This window comes from Cibotium barometz, chromosome 9, assembly GCF_041138505.1.
Source record: "Cibotium barometz isolate CiBa-2024 chromosome 9, ASM4113850v1, whole genome shotgun sequence".
In the NCBI taxonomy this organism is placed as follows: domain Eukaryota; kingdom Viridiplantae; phylum Streptophyta; class Polypodiopsida; order Cyatheales; family Cibotiaceae; genus Cibotium; species Cibotium barometz.
The window spans coordinates 38,138,089-38,160,261 of NC_141054.1; the positions used below are offsets into that span (position 1 = coordinate 38,138,089).

General features: G+C 44.9%; 1 protein-coding gene across 1 annotated transcript in view; it reads left to right on the top strand.

The window, feature by feature from the left end:
• The first annotated feature begins 1,328 nt into the window (after window positions 1–1,328).
• Window positions 1,329–22,173, top strand: part of LOC147635546 (GroES-like zinc-binding alcohol dehydrogenase family protein) — a 31,105-nt gene continuing 10,260 nt past the window's right edge. Inside the window, exons 1-2 of the mRNA XM_086802882.1 lie at window positions 1,329–1,807; window positions 9,235–9,343. Of these exons, the coding sequence (XP_086659008.1) occupies window positions 1,467–1,807; window positions 9,235–9,343 (450 nt within the window). The 5' untranslated portion in view covers window positions 1,329–1,466. The remainder of the gene's footprint in view (window positions 1,808–9,234; window positions 9,344–22,173) is intronic.

Here is a 22,173-nt window from a genome sequence, read left to right on the forward strand (position 1 = left end):
ACACATATGACATCATCCAATTATTTATTGTGTGTGTACGTGTACGTGTATACGTGTGTGTAGATAGATAGATAGATAGATATATGTAGTGTATATGTGTGTGTGTGTGTGTGTGTGTGTGTATGTATGTAGGCAATCTTGCCTTTTAAAAAAACATGGAAGATCAACTTCAACAAAACTTTTAAGCACAATAAATTCTACTCAATAATGTTCACACTTTACATCAAAATGAGCAAAATATGCAAGTATATATAGTGCACGCACTTGGCTAACAAGACACCTCAAAAGTTTAGTGTGACCTTAAAGACTTCATTCAAAGTCTTTCCACCAGGTTGTCGTATTGCACACCCTTTCTCATTGCTACCTACATTTAACCTTTCTTATTGCCACCCTACATTTTGAAGACTTGTATCCATGAATGTATTGCACCCACTTTCTCATTGCCACTTAAAGACTTTCTCATTGCCACTTACCTACATTTAATACTCTTCATTGCTAAAACCTAAGTTTATAGCCAAAGGTTGGTTATGACTCACAACATTGAGGTGCAAGACAAACACATGAAGTCGCCGCCGGTAGGGGAAGTAACAAAAATACCACCACTATAAAGAGCTAATATGGTGCAAGACAAACACATGAAGTCGCCGCCGGTAGGGGAAGTAACAAAAATACCACCACTATAAAGAGCTAATATGGTGCAATCTAACTCGTGTAAGGTGCATTTCCTTGGCCATTAAAGACACTCTTTTAGGCCAATACTAAGCCATCATAGAATTATGGATTCCACCCACCTTCTTTTTGTCCTTATCAAATAGGAACCGCTCTTTCCATGGTGATGATCTTACTTCTAGATGTGCAAAGTAGTACCATCACTCTTAGATGTGCAAACACGTTGCTAAGGGTCTTTACAGACACCCCCTGCCCTGGACGGGGAGTGTCAAAGTGTGGATGGGGAGAATTTGTAGCAAACTCTCTCACACTTCTATTCGATTGTTTGTGTTTCGACATGGGTGGAGCGAGCCTCTATACACTCCCTTGGACCTTGGAGGTAGCTCGGGTTTTTGGGGCGATCTCCCTCGCCCAAGTTAGTGGAGGGGACATTGAACTTGATCCATGTAGCCAACTGTGGAATTTTAGGGGTTTTAGGGAAGTAGTGTGCAAAGGCCCTAAAGACTCTTAAGAATCTTGTCAACAGCTAATATGGGGAACCTACTTTTAGGGAAGTAGTGTGCAAAGGCCCTAAAGACTCTTAAGAATCTTGTCAACAGCTAATATGGGGAACCTGCCAGGAGTAGTGTGCACAGGCTCTTGTCAAGAGCTAATATGCTGGAGCTAAACATGGAAAGTTCCAACCTAACACGCTGCATCAATAGCATTGAAAAATTGTGAGCATCGAAAGCTCCGTCTCTATTATTATCCTTCTCTGCGTACAGAGCTGTCGTTCTAAAGCTTTCTGCAGAACGAAAATGAGGGCCTTGGTGTGCAGGTCTCTGGGGGATCCCACGCTCCCTTTCTCCGACCAATCCCCTCTTTTTATTGACACAGAGCACCCTCGCCCTCCTCTGCCATCGCCCAAGCACGTGCGCGTGCGTGTGGAAGGTGTCAGCGTCAACTATGCCACTCTCCTTTCTGTGATGGGTCGGTATCAGGAGAGGCCCCCTCTCCCTTTTGTCCCCGGCAGCGACTTTGCCGGCGTCGTCGACGAAGTCGGCGCGGACGTCTCGTCTTTCCGGATTGGTGATGCAGTCTGCGGTGTCGGCGATGTGGGTTCGTTTGCTGAAGAGCATGTGATTGAAGAGAGCAGACTGTAAGTGTTTGTCTGGTTTTACTTCTTTTGAAAAATCTATTTTTTTTATATGAATTGTGAAAGCTATGAGACAATTGCAATCAAACCTCTAAGGTTCCAATCATATTTCTATGTTAATGGTCGGTTAAATAATATGATAAGTTCCTCAATAGCTCGTGCAGGACCAGAAGTTTTGTTATGGATTGAGGGCCCAAATGCAGTTTAATTTCATTTCATGTGTGTGTTTGTGCTTGCACTCATGTGTTCAGTGTGTGCACTTATCATAGTTGCATGCATGGAAACGGACGATGTCTCCAACAACCGAAATAGGAAACGGCATGTCTCTAACATTATATATATATATATATATATATATATATATATATACCTAGGTGAATCCAAGAACATGCCCAAATTCACCTTTTAGGAACGTGCATGTTATATACCCATGGTAGTCAACCCGCAAGACTATATAACTATCAACTCCATTATGCATAGTATGGACTAGATACTACGACATCCCAACTAACGTCATCAGTACCCAATAGTGGGTGTAGAACTCTGTATCAAGATATGAGCTCTCTCTCTCTCTCTCTCTCTCTCTCACACACACACACACACACACACACACACACACACACACATAAGAGCATATATTCACACAAAGCTCTTTGTACTGAGAAACAAATTGAGAATATAGTAGATGTAAATAGAAATGATGAATATAGGAGAAATAGAGGAGAAACTTGGGATAGATCATCATCTAATAGAAGCAAGGAAAAATATAGAAACTCAACACTTACTAGGAGAAAATTGTGGGAAAATTCTTTGTGAGATTAGGAAACGAGGGAACGAAAATGGTTTGGAACGGGAAATGATGAACATAGTCGAGAGAAATACAGGAGAAACTTGGGATAGATCATAATCTAATAGAAACACAAAAAATTGGGGAAAATCAAAACTTACCAGAGAAAATCGAAAGAATTCTTAGGCGAGATTAGAAAATAGGGAAACAGAAACAAAAACAGCTCCTCCTGAGAAATGGAGCACTCTTTTGAGTGTGGCATGGACATACTTCCACCCATTGACCAACTCTCTCATGTCGAGTACGTGGTCGAATTTATGTGTTTTTAAGGGCTGTTGTGTCAGATCATTATAATATTGTCCTTGCATCCAATGAGTAGCCAAGTGTGGACGTAGTTATTGGGTTATTGTGTGAACACACTTTGTTATTAGGGTTCGTAGAGTTGGTAGCCAAGTCACTAACATTAGATACTGTAAATAGGAGTCTATATAACTTAGCAGTTTGGGGCTTGTGAAGGGGACTACCTCCTTTCCAAAACCGATATTTACACTATTGGTCACTTCTCATCCTAGTACTAATCAACAACAAATGCTTATCTTTTTTAAGAGTTAAGGATATCAGACTGAGATCTCTCCACTCAATGTTGAACATAACGTTTATCTGATTAACCACTCTTCAAGAAGTTGTTGGTATGTGTGGAACAAGAGCAATTGAATGCATAAACCATCAAGCATTCCTTTCCAGTACCCTTTATATATACCATGGTGGATGACGTAGCATGACATGAGATGCAATGTTTTATGGATGTATAGTGCATATAATCATCTCAAGATTGCACCAAAAGACATGGAGAAAATTCATTGGTGAGCTAGTCATCGTTGAGTCATTGAGAGCTCAGGAGCAGTGCTACCATTGAGTATCTCTATTTAGCATTGTATATATTTCATGTTGGTAATACATGGTAGATTATGTCACCAGCCTGGACATTTCCCAGTCTGAAAGGGGTTTGGTGGACTCCAGGATGTTTAAATATTTGGAAAGTACAAGCTTTGGGAATGGGGGATTATCCTAGAATACAAAGGACCACACTCCTAAAATTTAGGAGAGTTGCTATTTTTGGCCCGACTCCGATGGAAATTCTGTTCGCATCATTACATCTGGAATTGAGCAGATACCAAGAGTTGGCAAAGTGCCTCTGACAGAATGTCTACTAGTTGGGATATTTTTAGAGATAAAGTTTATGGAAGGACCCATCTCTTAGATTGGGACATGTGGCAAGAAAGTGGACCAAAGTGAGATGGACACTTGTTAGAAAGTGGATCAAAGTGAGACAAGTGGCCTCACACTTGTCACTTCAGCTATTGTGTGGCTCTCCACTTGTCATTGTAGCCTTCTCTTGCCATTTTAGCTCATGGGAGGCCCAAGTCTATAAATTGGAGCCCTCTCTCTTCATTAATGGAGGCTCTCTTGCTGCACACTAGCCTCTACCACCGTTGAAGGCTGCCCTAATGCTGGCTACTCTCTTTCTCTCTCTCTTGAAGGCTGCCCATGAAGAATACCGGCTGTTGGGGACTGTTTTGGAGGCTTCCATCGCGAAGAAATACTGAAGGCAAGGGTATTTAATCATTTATTATGATTTCTAGCCATTGTACTTGTTGCACTAGCATTTGTACTTGCTATACTAGCCATCATATCGGATGCACCAGCCACTGTACCTACTGTACTAGTCATTGTACCTGATGTACCAACATTTGTACTTACTGTACTTGTTGTACCAGCCACCATATCGATTGTACCAGCCATTGTACCGGCTGTACCAGTCACTGTACCTATTGTACCAGCCATTATACTTGTTGTACCGGCTGAATGGAGAGTTGTACTTGCTGTACCAGCTCTATTGCATGAAGACCCGTGGTTTTTGGAGAAGAGTCAGTGCCCACACGGAGGTATATGGATTATATTGTTGGCTCGGCATTTCTACAGCCTATGTTCCGGCTTGGTAGCCTTGTGTTGGGCTCTGTTATGGCATTTGTATAGGGATAATCCGGCATCTCCCGTGGGGAGAGTAAGGCCCTCAAAGCTTGCACATGATATTATTCTCCTTTGGTAATAAAATACTCCAAGGGGGGGGGGGTCGGCCCATTCCGGCCTCTATGTGGTGTCACACGTGCAAGCTCCATTTTCAGCATTTGTGGATGTTTTGTCCAGCTTTATGTTTTACGCAAAGTGATGATGGATATGTGTTAAGGCTGTGGCCATGTTTAAGTGTTTTAACATGCATTGATGGTATCAACAAGTGTGTAAAAGGCCCTAGTCTCCCGGGCACCCGCCGCGAGTTTCATTGGTATCAGAGCATAGGCTTTCTTGGAAGCGGAGGCTTCTTTCTATCAATAAGGAAGAGAAAAGATCTCAAGTGGGGACCACACTTACCATCATTGCTGTTAAGCATGGCCAGCCGCTTCATAGCTTATGAAGCAAGAGCATGAGCAGTAGACAGCTTGTTGATCTAAGGATTTATGAATTCACAGAATTTTATCGTGGAAGTGTGAAGTTGGCTTTATGTGCACACGTTTAGCACTCTTTTCATATGGATATGGATTATATTATCAAGCTTACAAGTAAGCTATATGGAGATATATCTCGGGATATCTTAAGGATATGGTGAGGAGATATTTCTTTTGGCTTCATGGCCAACCTGGCAAAGAACAGCTAAGTATACTTTGAGTTTGCAAAGTTGGTGCTTTTGCTATTTACTATGAAGTGTTTTTGATGTTCACTAACCCTTGTATAGCTATGCAAGGAGAAAGGTGTTGTTGTTTGCCTTGAGATGGTTTCAGGGAAACATTGTTTATGGCTCCCTTTAATGCATAGTCACAAGGAACGGGGGACGGTAACGGGGGACGGGGATAGGACGGGGGACGGCCATAAGTAGGGAACGGGGACGGGGGAGGGAACGACACTCAAAAAATACTTTTTTTTAAAAGTTTTTCCACCCTCAGGTAACTACGCAGGCACCGGCTAACTCTACTTTGTGAGTCCCCCCTATATGAGGAGAAGGTATTTATGAGTAGCACGGGTCACCTGATAGGTCCCGGTTTAAACACCAGATGGTGGCCGATTGTGGCCAGATAGCATGAGACGATTCTGGAGAAGGTTGGCACATTGCCAACCAGGCTACATGCATATGCGGTGAGTTATTATACACCTACTGCATATGGGCTGTAAATTTTGAGTCTGTTGCGGCGCGCAGTTTCACACCAGCCTACTTGGGGGAAGGTGCATAGGGGGGCGTGAGCCCCTCTCTGCAGGGGGTCCGGGGGGGAGATGACTCCCCCCCCCGGCCCGAAGGGCCGTTTACGCTAAACTCCATGTTTGTAGCCTTGTAGCCTTGTTCTATATATAGATATTAGATAGGCAAGAGAGAGGCAAGGGCAAGTGAGAGAGAGAGAGAGGCAAGGGCCAAGCCTCAAGGGCCAAGGCCCAAGGCCCAAGGCCCAAGGCCCAAGCCTCAAACTTAAGCCTCAAGGGCAAGAGAGAGAGAGAGGGCCAAACAAGCCTCAAAGAGCCAACAGCCATAAACGGCTAGAAATGGGAAGCGCAACAGCCAAAAACGGCAGGCATCTCTCTGTCGTCCCCTCACAGGTCCGTCCCTCACCGGCGTCCCCGTCCCTGCGCCGTCCCCTGTGAGAAACGTGCCATGGGGGATGTCCGTCCGTCCCCGTCCGTCCCCGTTTGCTGGTCTGTCCCGAATCGGCGTCCCCGCGTTCCAAGCTGCCGTCCCCTCCGTCCCTTGTGACTATGCTTTAATGGGATGAATTCTTTTCATGGCTCCCTTTATTGGGATGGATTATATCTATGGAGATTTCTTTCTTGGACGAGATTTATATAGATATTGGGCTTCACAAGCAATTTCTATGGACGAATCTGTCCGAGTTTATAGAGAAGAAATCTTTGGATATCTCATGGATATGATGCTTTTATGGATAAAGTCCACCTCTACTCCAAGGGATGGATTATTCCTTTTGGCTCCCTTTATTTGGGATGCAGTGGACTTATGAAACTCATGATTCACATACCCTGTGTAGTGTTCTCTTGTCCTACGTGCTCTCTTGAAGATTGTTTCTACCATGTGAGGGTGGAACAATAGAGAGCAGATGGAAGGGAACATGGGCCTTTCACAGGTGTGGTCGCTTGGATGGCTGTCGATTGCTGTCCAGCCCTCTTTTGTGCCTTGTTGAGCTTTTTCTAGGTCCTACATCTGCTGCCAAATTATGCGCTTGATTTCTCAGCGATGTCCATGTGGCATGCACATGACATCCTGTTACATGCGCGGAAGCTCTGTCTTGTTTCAGCCCTAAACACCTTTCATAGGAACATCTCAATACAAAAGGCAGAGAAGAGATGGAGAGAAGAGCTGTATTTTCAGTGTATTTATATAGTACAAAATGGTACATGATTCTGGTAGCCATAGACATGCCCCAAAAAGGTGGAAAACCCCATCCTACCTATCTACTGTGACCTAACACTTTTGAGGTGTCAGATGATTGAAAAGATTCTTGGCAAAGCCTTATATAGGCTTTTGGACACCCAATCATGTTGGTTGACAATTCTAATGGACATTAAATGTCATTAAAGCTACCGACCGGCCCTGAATGCTTTGCAATCCTGGCAGACCTGATCTTGATCCATGGGGATCCATTCTAGTGTCCTCCTATGCCTAGCTTATGCCCTAAATTGTCTGTTTAAACTGTTGTCCACCAGGGATTAGCGTGGGAGTAAGCATTTACCTATGCACATGAGATCCCTTGCTACTAAACTTGATGATAGGATTCCAACCTTGACCTTGGACAATTGTGTCATTGTCCTCTATCTCCACATATGGTCTCCCATACTTGTTCTTCTTGGCAACCTTTTCAATGGAAACCTTGTCTTAGGTCTTTGATTCCACTCCAAAGTTTGGTGTAGATTTGTGCATCTGTTCCACTTGTTCATTGGCTCTTCATGCCCTGTCCCTGAACTCTTTCTTTGGTCTTCTTTTCCTGAGTATTGAGTCTGGCATTCTCACTGCACTCCTTGATTCATCATCCCTTGGAACCGTTTTCTTGAAATCCTTTCCTGGTAACCGAGATTTAATGGACCACATGCTCAATACAAGAAGTAATTTGCTGGATTGACAAGAGACGCACGATGACGTGGAACGGCCGTCTCTCCCTGAAATAAAGTATATTGATCTTGGGAGAATCAAGTACATAGTGTCATTGGCATTTTTGACTAGATTTCCATACCAATGCATATGAATACAATATTGCAAACAATGTGGTTGTCGGTGTAGACTTCAACTCACACTACCCTCTCAAGTGCCCATGTTCCCTACCATCTGCTCTCTATTGTTCCACCAACACATGGTAGCACGTAGGACAAGAGAACATTACACAGAGTATGTGAACATGGAGTCTTGCTCCTTCTCCTTAGTACTTGCTTCCATATTTAAGCATCAAAGCCTACGAATTGCAAGTAGAGTCGATGACAGTGGAAGTCTTTGGGATGGAAGCGTTTGGAGTGTTGAAATCTTCAATCTGACGCGATCCTTCATGACAAAAGTATGAAGGCAACCCTGGGAAAGCTCCCCTATGGTTCAACTTGAGAAAGGAAGGCTGAAATTAGGGTTTTCAAGAAAAAGACTAGAAATTACAGCAAATGTAAGAGCTGTTTTGCTGAATTTCAGTCATGGGAGTGTGGGGGAGAGTAAAACCACCTGGAAACACACTAGCACGCTTGGTTATGGAGTTGGGAAGGAGAGTGCAGAAAACACAGCCAACGAGGCTCATGAAGAGGAGCGCCTATTTCTAGAGAGACATGGAAGAGAGAGAGGGTGAGATGTCCATCCTAGGTGTGAGGTAGAGAGGATAAGTGACTTGTGGTGCAAGCTAGGATGGACACATGGCTGGTTGCTCCCTTTGTACAAAGAGGATAAGGTTTGGGTTGTGGACATTGAGTTTTGTCCACCTTGGGACCTGCGATAGGGCTAGTCATAATTTATAAGCGAGTTTTGGTCGCCCAAAACTAAATGAATTGTGTACTAAAGTGTGTACACACTCACTTATAAATTAATGCTAATTCCTAAGGCTAGGGTTTTGACCAATAGTTACCACCTGTCACATGCCGCATAACCATGTCAGTAGATAGTTTCACATGCACGGTTCACGGGCGGGCGTCCCCTTACTCGGAACTACACATTGGTCAGGCAAGCATGAAAACAGCATGCAAATTCAATTGCAAGCAAGCACATAAAGATGCTATCCAATGCAGCACTAGTATGGACACGTTCAATCAATCAATTCATAAACACGCTTTTGCAATTACCCATGTTACACGGAGTTTCCGCAATGTTTGGCTAGGAAACAGTTGTTACTTGTTACTATGATTGCTTATGCTTGCATACAGGGTGTGGTTTCACATGCTTATATGTGGGTGCCCGTGCTTGTGGGAGCGGGGGTGTGTGGCAACAGCTTGAATTGTTTGGGGCGGTGGAAATTTTATATTTGTTCCTTTGGATGATCTCTTTTTTCTAGAAGAAAATTACACATTGAAGTTTGCTATTTTGTGTTCAATATTGAACTTTTTTTCTTTTTGGGTTTTGCAGCTTTCTGGTGCCTGATGGTTGTGACTTAGTGGCAACAGCAGGTCTCCCTGTAGCCTTTGGCACTTCCCATTTAGCACTGACACATCGAGCACATCTTCGTCCACACCAGGTGTGTGATTTAGCTCTTCTACACCAGGTTTTAATGCTTTTATGCATTTCATTATTGAAAAATTGATGCTGATGGAATTTTGAGTTATTGAAATGTCTCTTTCGTCTAAATGCAATTGTAAATACGTCCCAAAATGAGAGGAGAAAAGATATCTGGCAGTTTCTATTAAGGATTTTTAGGAGTGAAATGTTCAGTTACATGTCACATTTTCTAATAGAAGACCAAAGCAAGGGGGGAGATCAGACTTATGTCATTTCCTGTCGGGAATCTATGGAATGAAATCTATAATGACTCTCACATTGTCCGACTAAAAGCCCCTTGCCAAAGCAAGGGGGGAGATTAGACTTCAGTCATTTCCTGTTGGGAATCTATGGAATGAAATCTTTAGTTACTCTCACATTATCCAACTAAAAGAAGCCAGTTGCTTCACATCAATTTTTTTGTGTTGGAGGAGGGTTTGAATACTGTGTGTGTGTGCATCCTTTCAACGTGCGCAGTGTCAGAGTCAGATCCTCACGTGCACTAATGTCCAGAGAATTTTGCAGAAGGTATTCATCTTAATGCAATTGGATTGATACTGAATGGATTAAACAGCATGCATGTTAATCATTTATCCACATAGATACCAGTGTTGGGTCCCAATATGCAAGATAAAAAATTAGGGGCTGAGGGGGCATATATAGGCTGATCCCACCCTCTTCCGACCCTTCTTGTTGGTTGTGAAACAACCTCTTAACTCTGCAGCAGCTTTTGCAACACACACACACACACACACACACACACACACACCATATATATGGCATCGGTCGCTCTCCACCCTTCTATAGCTCAATCCAGAGCACCCTTGGGCTAGAGGCGAGACCAACACCATTGCCATGCTTGTTGTCCAAACCATGGCATCTCATACCACCGGATTCCATTGTCCAAGTGTGTAGCTAGAGCCATGCCCAAGGCCTTGCTTGGGTCTTGATCCTTGGAAGTTCTCCATGCGAGGGGATGGCCACTTATGAGCCTATATCTTACTTATATATATGGTATAGGCTATAAATAAAGCAAGAAAGCACACCCTTTCACGCTAACCCACGCTAAAAGTGTCCATAAATCAATAAAATATGGCTTCTAGGTATAAGCCTGGCATCAAGTGGAAGCGAAGACAAAACAAGAGAGAGAAGAGGGAGCAAAGGAGAGAGAGCTTGTGGACAAGATCACCTTTTATAATAGCATGAAGCTTTACAATGGCAATAGCCAGCAAGAGGTGTTGCACAATGTGCTTGGAATGGATTGATTACAAGTGAATATGAGAAGTCCCTTTTATAGTGCAGTGTGGGAGCTGGCTGACATCTCCAAGACCTACAGAAAAGAGATAAAAGCGTAAAAGCCCATAAAATAGGCAGAGTCCCAAACACTGAGATGCACAATTCTAACACCCCCTTTGTAGCTCATAGTGTGTAAGAGTCTGAAGAAGATGCAACCATGGACCCTCCAATACTGCAGATACCGGAATTACCTCGGAGAGAGCTTCCGCTGTCACCAATTGGCCAACCATTTGGTCCATCTCCAGATTTGTGTCTCGTTCACTTGAGGCCAGGCCGGTGTCTCATGTGAAGGGGCCAGTATTTTTGCATAACATGGACGGGAGCTAGACTGGTGCCACCCGCGTGTCTTGCCTATGGGACTGTCACTCCATAGGGAGGCTCGTGCCTGGATTTGTGTCTTACCTATGGGACTGTCACTCCATAGGAAGACCGGGATTTATGTTTTCTATCATGCCATCATTGTGCTCGACAGAAATATTTAGTACTTGTTCCATGAAGGGGAGATATGTCCATGATACTGTTTGCACATGCATTCATGTTTTGCATGTTTGGAACTGTTTTCGCATGACTTGTATTTTTGTGTTTGCCTGTTTGACGTGCCACTTACTGAGCGGGGTCACCTGCCAGTGAGTCGTGAAGTTTGCTCTGTCTTCTGACGAGTTTTGTTGCGTGTGAACAGTGGTAAGTGTATTGCAATTGTTTATTTTATAGCTTTCTTTCTAACCTTTACCTTTTTATAAGGTTGCAAGTTCACATTCATTAAAGAGTGGGCACCCTCCCAAATATTTCATGATGTCCTTGGTAGGGTGGGCACCCATGTATGGGTCAAGGTGGAGAGGGAAACCCCTCACTTATTCTTATGTGTGGGGGTGGGTGCATGGCCACCTACCCACCCCTCACCTTGAGACTTTGGAACTGGCCGCCTCCATGCAACTGTGGTGGGCCGGCCAGCTGTTTATCATGCACCCCCTTCCATCGCTTAGGAGTGAACCTCCTCTTGCTTATATTCAGCTGCGCACAGGTGAATCAGCATCATCTCTCCGCTTGTCCTCTCCAACGCTGCACGACTAGTCGACTGTACTGCTGGGCTGTGCACAGTTCTCTTCCGCCTGCCCTCAGACTGCTGCATGCTGCTGGGCTGCGCACAAGCCTCACTTCCATTTGCCCTCAGGCCGCTGTACGACTGTGCAGGCCATCTCTTTCTCCTTGCTTGCTGGCGACTGCATACAGGAGGCTGCATAGGCCATCTCTCTCCCCTTGCCTTGCAGGCGGTTGCATACTGACTTCACAACAAGTGAATATTTCATATCATTCTACGGGGCAGCTGCTAGTTCTCCATCTCTCAAGCTGGCAGAAACAGCAATGTTCCTCCTTTCATACGTGGGAGTCTAATACTGCTGAAGGCCATAATTCATTGTGCTACAAGGTACGTTGATTGAGATTTAAGCAAAGGACTTTCATATCATTCTACGGGGCAGATGCTAGTTCTCCATCTCTCAAGCTGGCAGAAACAGCAATGTTCCTCCTTTCATACGTGGGAGTCTAATACTGCTGAAGGCCATAATTCATTGTGCTACAAGGTACGTTGATTGTGCTACAAGGTACGTTGATTGAGATTCATTGTGCTACAAGGTACGTTGATTGAGATTTAAGCAAAGGACTTTGATGTAAATCTGATAAGGGATGCTCTCTACTGCTAACACCCATTCGCTGTCGGGTAGTCCAAGCTTCTGGAGAACCACGGTCCATGGGTGCTGAGATCGGGAGGGCCAGGCGTTAGTACGGGAGCGCCTGTTTGTGCGTGGTCCTGGAACACCAGTGGGGCGCTCTCTGCGGATTCTAGTGAAGGCACGGGACCGTAGAGACTAGACTTCTCAAGTGGATCGCTCTCCTTCAAACGTCTACTTCGAGTCTCTTGTTTGGTAACTGTATTCATCTCAGTTGTACATGGACATCATCTGGTTCATTGAACCTATGGAGCATTGTATCTTTTAAATACTCCCAATAATATATATCATATATTGAGGGGGAGGGGTCGGCCCGTTCCGGCCCCAGTGCTGGTGTCCATTGATTAACATTTCATTTCATTTCAGTTTTCAGTTGTTATTCAGTTGTCCGTTCAAATTGAGATATTTAAGTTGTGCTATTACGCGTGTGGGTGTCCAACGGAGTCTATTCCCATTTGTCGGGATCGGTTTCATCCGCCAACTTGTTTTCTTAAAACAGAATGCCATCACGGGCAGCAAGGAACTTTGCTTGGCGCCGAATTCCCACACAAGGGTGCAGTGAACTCCAAGAATAAGATTATGAGCTACTAGACACACCGTGTCACCATTTGGCAACCCAATTGGTCCACCCGTGCTTCCTCATCATGTATGTACATTGGATTGGTGTCCATGGCAGTTGTATATGCCGGGGATTGATGCCACTCATGTGATACTGTGGACTTGGCTTTCCGTTGGGACTTGTGTCTCTGTGTACATGCCCGGAAATGCCTGGTGGATTGGTGTTACATTGGGTCTGGTACCTTGTGTACTTGCCTGGAGCACGCTTATTTTGGTATAGTCTCATGAACGGGGATTGTCCATACCAATGCTGCATTGCATAGCATCTTTATGTGCTTGCTTGCAATTGAAATTGCATGCTGTTTTCATGCTTGCTTGACCAATGTGTAGTTCTGGGTAAGGGGACGCCCGCCCACAAACCGTGCGTGTGAAACTGTCTGCTGACATGGTTATGTGGCATGTGACAGGTGGTAAGTATTGGTCATAAACCTAGCCTTAGGAGTTAACCCTAATTTATAAGTGTGTGTATACACTTCATTAAGTTTTGGGCGGCCAAAACTTACTTATAAATTATGACCAGCCCGATGTTTACACAGACTGATGTCTCGAGGTGGACAAAACTCAATGTCCACCGACTAGACCCTATCCCCTTTGTACAAAGGGAGTAACCAACCATGTGTCCTTTCTAGCTTGCTCCACAAAGCACCTGCGTGCCTAGAGTTGACAACTCACCACCTCACGCTTTCCTCTCTCTAGAAGAAGGCGCCTCCTTCATGAGGCCATTTGTGCTGTATTTTCTGCACTTTCTCCTTCCCAACTCCATATCCAAGCTTGCTAAGGTGTTTCCCAAGCTTCCAAGAGTGTTTCCGCGTGCTAATCACTCTCCTACACACTCCCAATGACTGAAATTCAGCAAAACAGCTCTCTTTCTTGCTGTAATTTCTGGTCTTTTTGCTGAAAACCCTAATTTCAGCCCTCCTTTCTCAAGTTGAACCATAGGGGAAGCTTTCCTAGGGTTCCTTTCATCCTCTTGAAGACTTTTGTCCTGAAGAATTGCCACAAATCGAAGATTTCAACACTACAAGCACTTCCATCGTGAAGACTTCCGCTGTCATCAACTCTACTTGCAATTGGTAAGCTTTTATGCTTAAATATGGAAGCAAGTAGCAGGAGGGAGGAACCGGATTACAAGATCACATACCCTGTGCAGTGTTCTCTTGCAGATTGTTGCTACCATGTGTTGGTGGAACAATAGGAACATGGGCACTTGAGAGGGTAGTGTGAGTTGCAAGTCTAATATGCATTGGTATGGAAATTTGGTTAGAAACGCCCATGACACTATGTACTTGATTCTCCCAAGATCAATTTACTTTATTTGAGGGAGGGACTGGCCGTTTTGGCTCATTGTCTCTGTTGTGAATTCAGCAAATTACTTCTTGTATTGAGCATGTGAACTCGGAACAGATCTTGTCCATAATCTTTGCTACACCAAAGATAACCATGTCCTGCTGAAACCAATCCCGTCAAGTGGGAATAGACTTCGTTGGACACCCACACGCGTAATAGCACAACTTAATATCACAATTTGAAATGGACAACTTAATAACAACTGGAATTTGAAATGAAATGAAATGAAATAGATAGACACCAGCACTAGGGCCGGAACGGGCCGACCCCCCTCTCAATATATGATATATTATTGGGAGTATTTAACAAATACGATGCTCCATGGGTTCAAAGAACCAGATGATGTCCATGTACAAATGAATACAGTACCAAACAAGAAGTTCGAAGTAGATATTCGAAGGAGAGCGACCACTTGAGTGGTCCAGTCTCTATGGTCCTGTGCCTTCACTGGACTCCGCAGAGAGCGCCCCACTGGTGTCCCAGGACCACGCACAAACAGGCGCGCACGGCACCGAACGGGTGTTAGCCGTAGAGAGAATCCCTTATCAGATTTACCACAAAGTTCTTTACTTAAATCTGAAATTCACTTACTTGTAGATTGCAGATGGAAGACCAATACCCATGGTGTCTGTGTGCAGCTACTTGAGAGGGACACCAAGGTGCAGCAGCATGTCGTGAGGAGTAGTTGCCTGGGGAATAGTATAGCCTCCTGAAGAAAGGAGATGCCGCCTATGTAAAGGAGGCACAACCGCCTGCAAAGGAAAACAACCACCCGCTGTGCAGGACACAGCCACCTTCTGTGGAGGAGGAAGAGGAGTCGTCGCCTGGCTGTAGGAGCACAGCCGCCAATTGAAGGAACAGCAGCTACGTACAGAAGGTACAGCCGCCTGAGGGAGAAGAAGCAGGAGCCGTTTGTATGCAAGGTATAGCCGTCGCCTGCAGAGTAGGAGAAGTACACACAGCGGAGGAGCAGCCTGTATGGTCGCCTGGCTGCAGTGGAGAAGAGGCAGCCGTCTGCTGCTGGAGGGGACAACTACCTGCTGGAGGAGGCGACGCAGCCTATGCAACCTGTGTAGCCTGCTGATGATGGCACACAGTAGCCTGCAAAAGAGGCAGCGTAGCATGTGCAGTACAAACACCGCTTGTATGTAGGGTACAGCAGCCGCCTGGGAGCAGAAGCGCAGGTTGAATTGCGCCGCCTGGGAGCAGAGGCGTAGGTTGAAGTGCAGCCGCCTGGGAGCAGAAGCGCAGGTTGAAGTGCAGCCGCCTGGGAGCAGAAGCGCAAGTTGAAGTGCAGCCGCCTGGGAGCAGAAGCGCAGGTTGAAGTGCAGCCGCTTGGGAGCAGAAGCGCAAGAGAAGGAGCCGCCTGAGGGATCGTGGAAATGATCGCCGGTTTCTCCTTACGAAGGGTGGTAGCCTCTATTTTGTAGATATTGGAGGGGAGTTAAACAATTACAGCTAGCCGGCTCCCCACGTTTGCATGGGGGCGGCCAGCTTCATGGTGGTGTGGGTAGGTGACCATGCACCCACACCCACACACACGAGTTAAGTGTGGCTGCCCACCTTGGCCCTTATGTGGGTGCCCAAAGTGGGTGCCCACTTTTAACTGAATGTGAACATACAACCTTATAAAACAAAAGGTTAGAAAATAAACTATTAAACCAGCATGTGCAATACACTTACCACCTGTTCACACGCAATAAAACTCGTCAGAAGACAGAGCAAACTTCACGACTCATTGGCAGGCGTCCCCGCTCAGTAAGTGGCACGTCAAGCAGGCAAACACAAAAATACAAGTCATGCGAAAATAGTTTCAAACAAGCAAAACATGAGTGCATGTGCAAATAGTATCATGGACATATCTCTCGTTCATGGAACAAGTACAAAATATCTGTCGGGCACAAAAAATGGCACGACGTAAAACATAAATCCTGGTCTTCCTATGGAGTGACAGTTCCATAGGTAAGACAGTTCCAGGCACGAGCCTCCCTATGGAGTGACAGTCCCATAGGCAAGACACGACACGAATACTGGCTCTTCCATGGCGTGACAATCCCATGGACAGAACACAGTCCAGGTCATACACGGGTGGCACCAGTCTGACTCCCGTCCATACGACACGATCTTGCTTGCTTATCTTGTGACCTTGCAATGGCTGTCCGCACCTGAGCAAAAGCTACATCCAAATCACGAACATATTCATCAGCTGCAAAAATCTCATCCTTTGTATGAAGGATGGGTGGTAATACCACTCTGCCATAAATAATCTCAAACGGGCCTTTCCCGTGGAGGCATGGGTCGTATTATTGTAGGCAAACTCAACAAGTGGAAGATACTTCTCCCATGCAGTCTTTTGATTTGCCACATAACACTTCCATAAATCCAACACGGCTGAATTTGCAGCTTCACTTTGGCCATCCGTTTGGGGATGATAAGCTGATGAAAATTCACGTTTAGTACCCATGTTATCAAATAAAGCCCTCCAAAAGAGGCTGGTAGTCCTGGGATCTCTATCCCCAACAATGGATTTAGGCATACCATGATGCTTGAAAATATTAGCAAGAAAAAGCTTTACCATATGATCAACTTTAATGGTTTTCTTGACGGGCAAGAAATGAGCTTGCTTGCTAAACCTGTCCACAATGGTCCAAATAGCATCATTCCCATGCTGGGATCTTGGCAAATCCATAATAAAATCCATAGTAATACTTTCCCAAGGTTGCGAGGGAATAGGCAATGGCTGAAGCAAACCTGGAGGTTTTTGCCTGTCAAATTTCACCTTTTGGCAAGTAATACACGCACGTACATAAGTCTCAATGTCTTTACGCCGCATGCTTGGCCAAAAGAAATATCTCTCAATCATGCGTGTAGTAGGCATGATACCTCTATGACCAGCATAAGGTGGAGCGTGACATTCCTCCATAACCTTTGGATGCAAATCCTTCACCACACATAGGCAATTATCCTTCATAAGATAACCCTCGTTGATAACATAAGAGGCATGTGAATGACCAGCCAACAAATCAGTCCATATATGCAGCTACATAAGGCCTCTTGGATAATGCATCGGCCACCACATTTTTCTTTCCTGGAGTATGCACAATCTGAAAATGAAACATGGAAAGAAAGTTTGCCATTCTCATCTGCTTCTCTGAAAGCTTTGTTTGAGATAGAAAGTATCTCAAGCTTTGATGATCTGTCTTGACTACAAATTCAGTCCCAAGAAGATAATGTTTCCATATCTTTAAGGCATGAATTACAGCCAAGAGCTCTTTCTCATAGATATCCATATGAAGCTCAGCATCATGCAAACGACGGCTCTCGTAGGCTAGACAACTTGTTGACATACTGTTGCACACTTTCATTTTCTCTTTGCTCAAGTCTATCTCACTTTTGAGTGAGAATTTGCTCCGCATTTGGTGGCAAAAACTGAGCATAGAATCTGTCCTTAAACTCCTTCCAGGTGCAAATGGGGTCCTTGGTGATCTTTTCAGTGATCCACCAATGAGCAGCGGTCCCTTTCAAAAACATGCTAGCATGGCGTACTTTAGACTTCTCAGTGAAGTCCTCATCGCTAAAAGCAATGTCAAACTGTACCACAGATGCTAACACTTTGGAAGCATCATGCTCTCCATGAAAAACATCAAACTTAACAGATTTGTCACCTGCTTTAAATTCCTTGAGCTTTCTGGCATGAGGCTCATGGTCTTCTCTTTTTCTTTTCCTCTTATCCAACGGGGCAGCCCTATCTGCATGGGCTCCATGGGCCATCATAGAAGTTTCATGAGGCACGGTGGCATGTGCTCCACGAACTTGAGAATCAGATGCATGTGACTTTCTTGCATAAGGCAATGTCTCTCCATGAGACGACTCAGAAGGCAAAGCTCTTCTAGTGGCAGACCTGTCACCCCTACCATGGGATACATGTCTTGAATGCATATGACCTTCATGCCCTCCATGAGCACCAGCATACATATATCTATTAGGCTTTGTGCCTTGTGGAGAAGACGCATGACGAGAGGTGACTGTCACCTCTTCCAGAATCAAGACAGCTACCTAAGCTCTGATACCAGTTGAATGGGAGAGATTATTAGGGTTAGAGATATTCATGTGGGAGACATACACACAGAGAGAAAAGGGAGAGAGAGAGTTGTGGGGATAAGTCAACTCATCAAGATGAGTGTGTGACTCCCCTATCACACATGTATATTGCACTAGTACACATAGTGCACTTAGTACATTAAAAGTACTAAGTGTACTATGTACTATAACTTATGGGCTTGTACACACTATGTCACGATTGTGACTTAGTTCATTATACACAGTCTCCTTATGGTTACAGATACTGAAGTGACATGATTATAGAGGACCCCTACACTCGGATGGTCACGACAATTCGCTCTAGAGACATGCCTCTTCATCAAGAGCCACACTCCTTCGACGCCTGGTCACACCCCTTCGCTCTAGGGTTGCAACTCTTCATCCAATGATTGCAGCTATTCGTCCAAAGGATGTGTCTCTTCGCCTAGAGTCATGACTATTGGTCATGGGATGTGTCTTTTCATTCGTGTCTCTTGGACTCCTATATAAGGAGCCTGTTGTATCATAGTTTCAATAAATCAATCAAACATCTGTGTTCAAGTCTACTTTCAGTTTCAGTCTTAAATACATAGATAGTGGATGAAATACTAAGTAATAACAGTAATCCTCACAGTGGTATCAAAGCAAAATTTTTTCCCGGGCCTACGGTTGTGAGCCTCTCACCCTCTCCGCGGCACTCCCTCATCCACCTCTCCTCTCGGTGTTGTATGGAAGAAGCAGAGCGATGGTGGACTTGGCGTGAATCCTTGCTCGCAGTAATGTAAACAAGCACACAAGGTCTCACACCCATATACACGTATTGTGTGTATAGCAGAGAGGGACCCCCTGCTGTATTTCCGGAATACCCTCCCTCCCTACTGACTGGTGGCGTTCGGCGTTCGCAACATGGCAGGAACTGCCCCCTTCGCTGCTGAATATGGAGCCCCCCCCCTCTCTTCGCCTTGGTTGCTGCCAACGGGCGCTCTTGTTTGCTGAGCGTGGCTGCCGGTTGTGAGCCTCCTTAATACATGCAGCGACTGCTGGTGGCACACTGTTCGAAGAGGCGCTGTTCGAAGATGGCAACGCGTACTGGCCTTCGAAGCGGCGCATTCCTTCCAGTCGGCGAAGCGTCAACCTTCAAAAAAAAAAAACAATACATAACATTAATACGTGCATTGCCACGTGGATCATCTAAAAAAATAAAAAATAAAAAAAAACAAGCAGCCTTATAACGTAAGGCTTATAATTAAGCCTTATTATATACGTACGTGAAGCGCCAGCACCGAACGGCCACCCGCCAGCGCAAGGAAACCCAGCCGCCGCCGTTGACCAGCGCACACTAAAAAAAAAAAGAAGGGACGGCCAGCCAGCGACCTGCGCATTAAAAAAAAAAGAAAAGAGGAAGCGAACACAGCCGACCAGCGTCTTTAAATAAAAAAAAACCCATACACATACGGGTTCCTACGAAATGGCGCCTGCCTTGGTCTTCTGCGCGCCAACTTGCTGCCGCCTCCCTTCCTCGAAAGCAGCCTTCTTCATTGCGGTTTGAAGCCATGTTCCATCAACAACCAAAAGCTTGTATCGATGAGCTTCAACATGTTTCTCAACAAAAATTCTCACACCCTAAGCATGGTTATTCAGAGACAACCAGACACAAAGTATCTTCGTGCGAGCAACGCAAGCCTCAGCATGGATATTCTTGGAAATGTTACAGTTCTAAGCAACCAACTTCTTATTGGAATCATCAGCAACAGAAGCAGCAACATGAAGCTTCCAAAGGATCACATCTTGGAAAGAAATCAGCCATATCAAGATGGGCTTACTTAGTGGCACGTGTGTCCGACCCTAGTCGAGTACTCGGTCGTGAACGCCGCGACGTTGGACAAGTTTCCCCTCGCGAGCAATGCCCTACATTCAAGTCCTTGCAAGCTCTTGGTGGCAGTGTTGAAGACTTACTCATTCTCACGTTGTGCAAGAGGATCCTTGAGAGGTCTAAGAGGCGCAAACAACCTCAACCTCCCCCTTCTACATTGGAAGCCTTAATACCTGCTGAGAAAGCTGAAGATTCAGAACATTCTGGTACATGTGTGACAAATACAATGTCCACAACCCCTTTTCTTGTCGTGACCCAGGCAAAAGCAATAGCCTCGTCACCGCCCGTGCAAAACGGAGTCTTTGCCTCTGACCAGATACTTGACGCCGTGGTGAATGATGATTCTTCTTCAAAAATGAAGACTCCAGTCCTTACCTTCAGTGGTGCGAAGGATAAATCAGACGCAGACTCTTGCCTTGTGGCATGGGCATGACATGACACACCCTTATTGACTTAGATGGTGCCTGACAATGACCCTCTGGACTGCTTTTGGCCCAAAAAAAGGTTTCCTAAGTGTACTATCTAAGTAGAATTTCGAGGTGGCACCCTAGTACATCAGTTGTGCACGTGATTGTTGTGGTTGTGCCTCTACTATGTGGTGATTAAACTCTATATATGTCATCACAAGTTGTGGTGGTGAAGATTCAAGAAATAGCTATCGTCAGAGTTGAAGTAGTAGCTGTTGGGTGGTGCCTAGAGTGTTGCCACACAATAGTGGGGAGAAGAGGGAGAGATGATCAACAAGAGAATCAACACAAGACTAAAGGGATCGTGGGAGTGCAAGATGTAGTGGAAAACATAAATTCATTATAGAAGTAAGTCCTTTTTATAGGAGAGACCTCATTACATATTCTAATGATATGCTAGATGTGATGCCACCACATATGCTAAATATGATTCCACCACATATTCTAAATATGATTCCACCACATATTCTAAGTATGATGCCACCACATATGCCAAATATGATGCCATCACATATGCCTTCTAAGAGGCTGTTCCCACACAAGACTTATATATACTAGCGGTTGTTCACACACATTGGAACCGCTTTATTTAAGGTCTACATTTAGTGCCGCTTTATTTAAGGTCTACATTTAGTGCTAGTTTACTCAACCACCTAGCACTTGTTTGTTCCCTCGTTAACTACTATTAATATTTAACATTTTCCCACACAGTGATAATGTGGCTAGAAAGCCCAATCATCTTGGACTAGGTTTACTTTATCTTCTGGTTGCTGCTTCTTTTCGTCGGAGATAGAAGAAGCAGAATTTGTAGAGTCTTCATCAGCTTTCAGCTTTGCGAGTCTCTTCTGACACTCTTCGATGTAGTGCCCTGGCTTGTGGCAGTAGTGACACTTTCCTTTCTTCTTCTTGGTGTCTCCTTGTGGCAAGTCCACTTTACCTTTGTCCCTGGAAAAGTAGGCTTGGTCTCCTTTGCTTGCATCACCCCTGGATTTGTTCTTCCTTTTCTGCTCCTCTTGGAGAAGTAATCCAACCAACTCCTCGAGGGATATAGGATTGCCTCCTCCTCTTGTAGAGAGATTTAGAGAAGTATGGAAACTCTGATAGGACTCAGGTAAGGAGTTAAGAATGGTGGTGACCAATTTTCTACTATCAACTACCTCATCTATATTCAATAGCTATTCATTTAGGTCTATTACCTTGGCAAGATGATCTGCAATGGAATCACCTTCGTTCATGGTCAAGTCGTCCAGTTCTCGCATTAGGTACATGACTTGTGCCTGCAACATGGTCTCGAGGACCACCTAGGCAACCCTTGCAGAGTTGCAAGATCGGATGTGAGTTACAATTGAGCGCTTGATTGAAAGAGCAATCATGGCCTTTGCTTGAGCATCACGGGCATCAC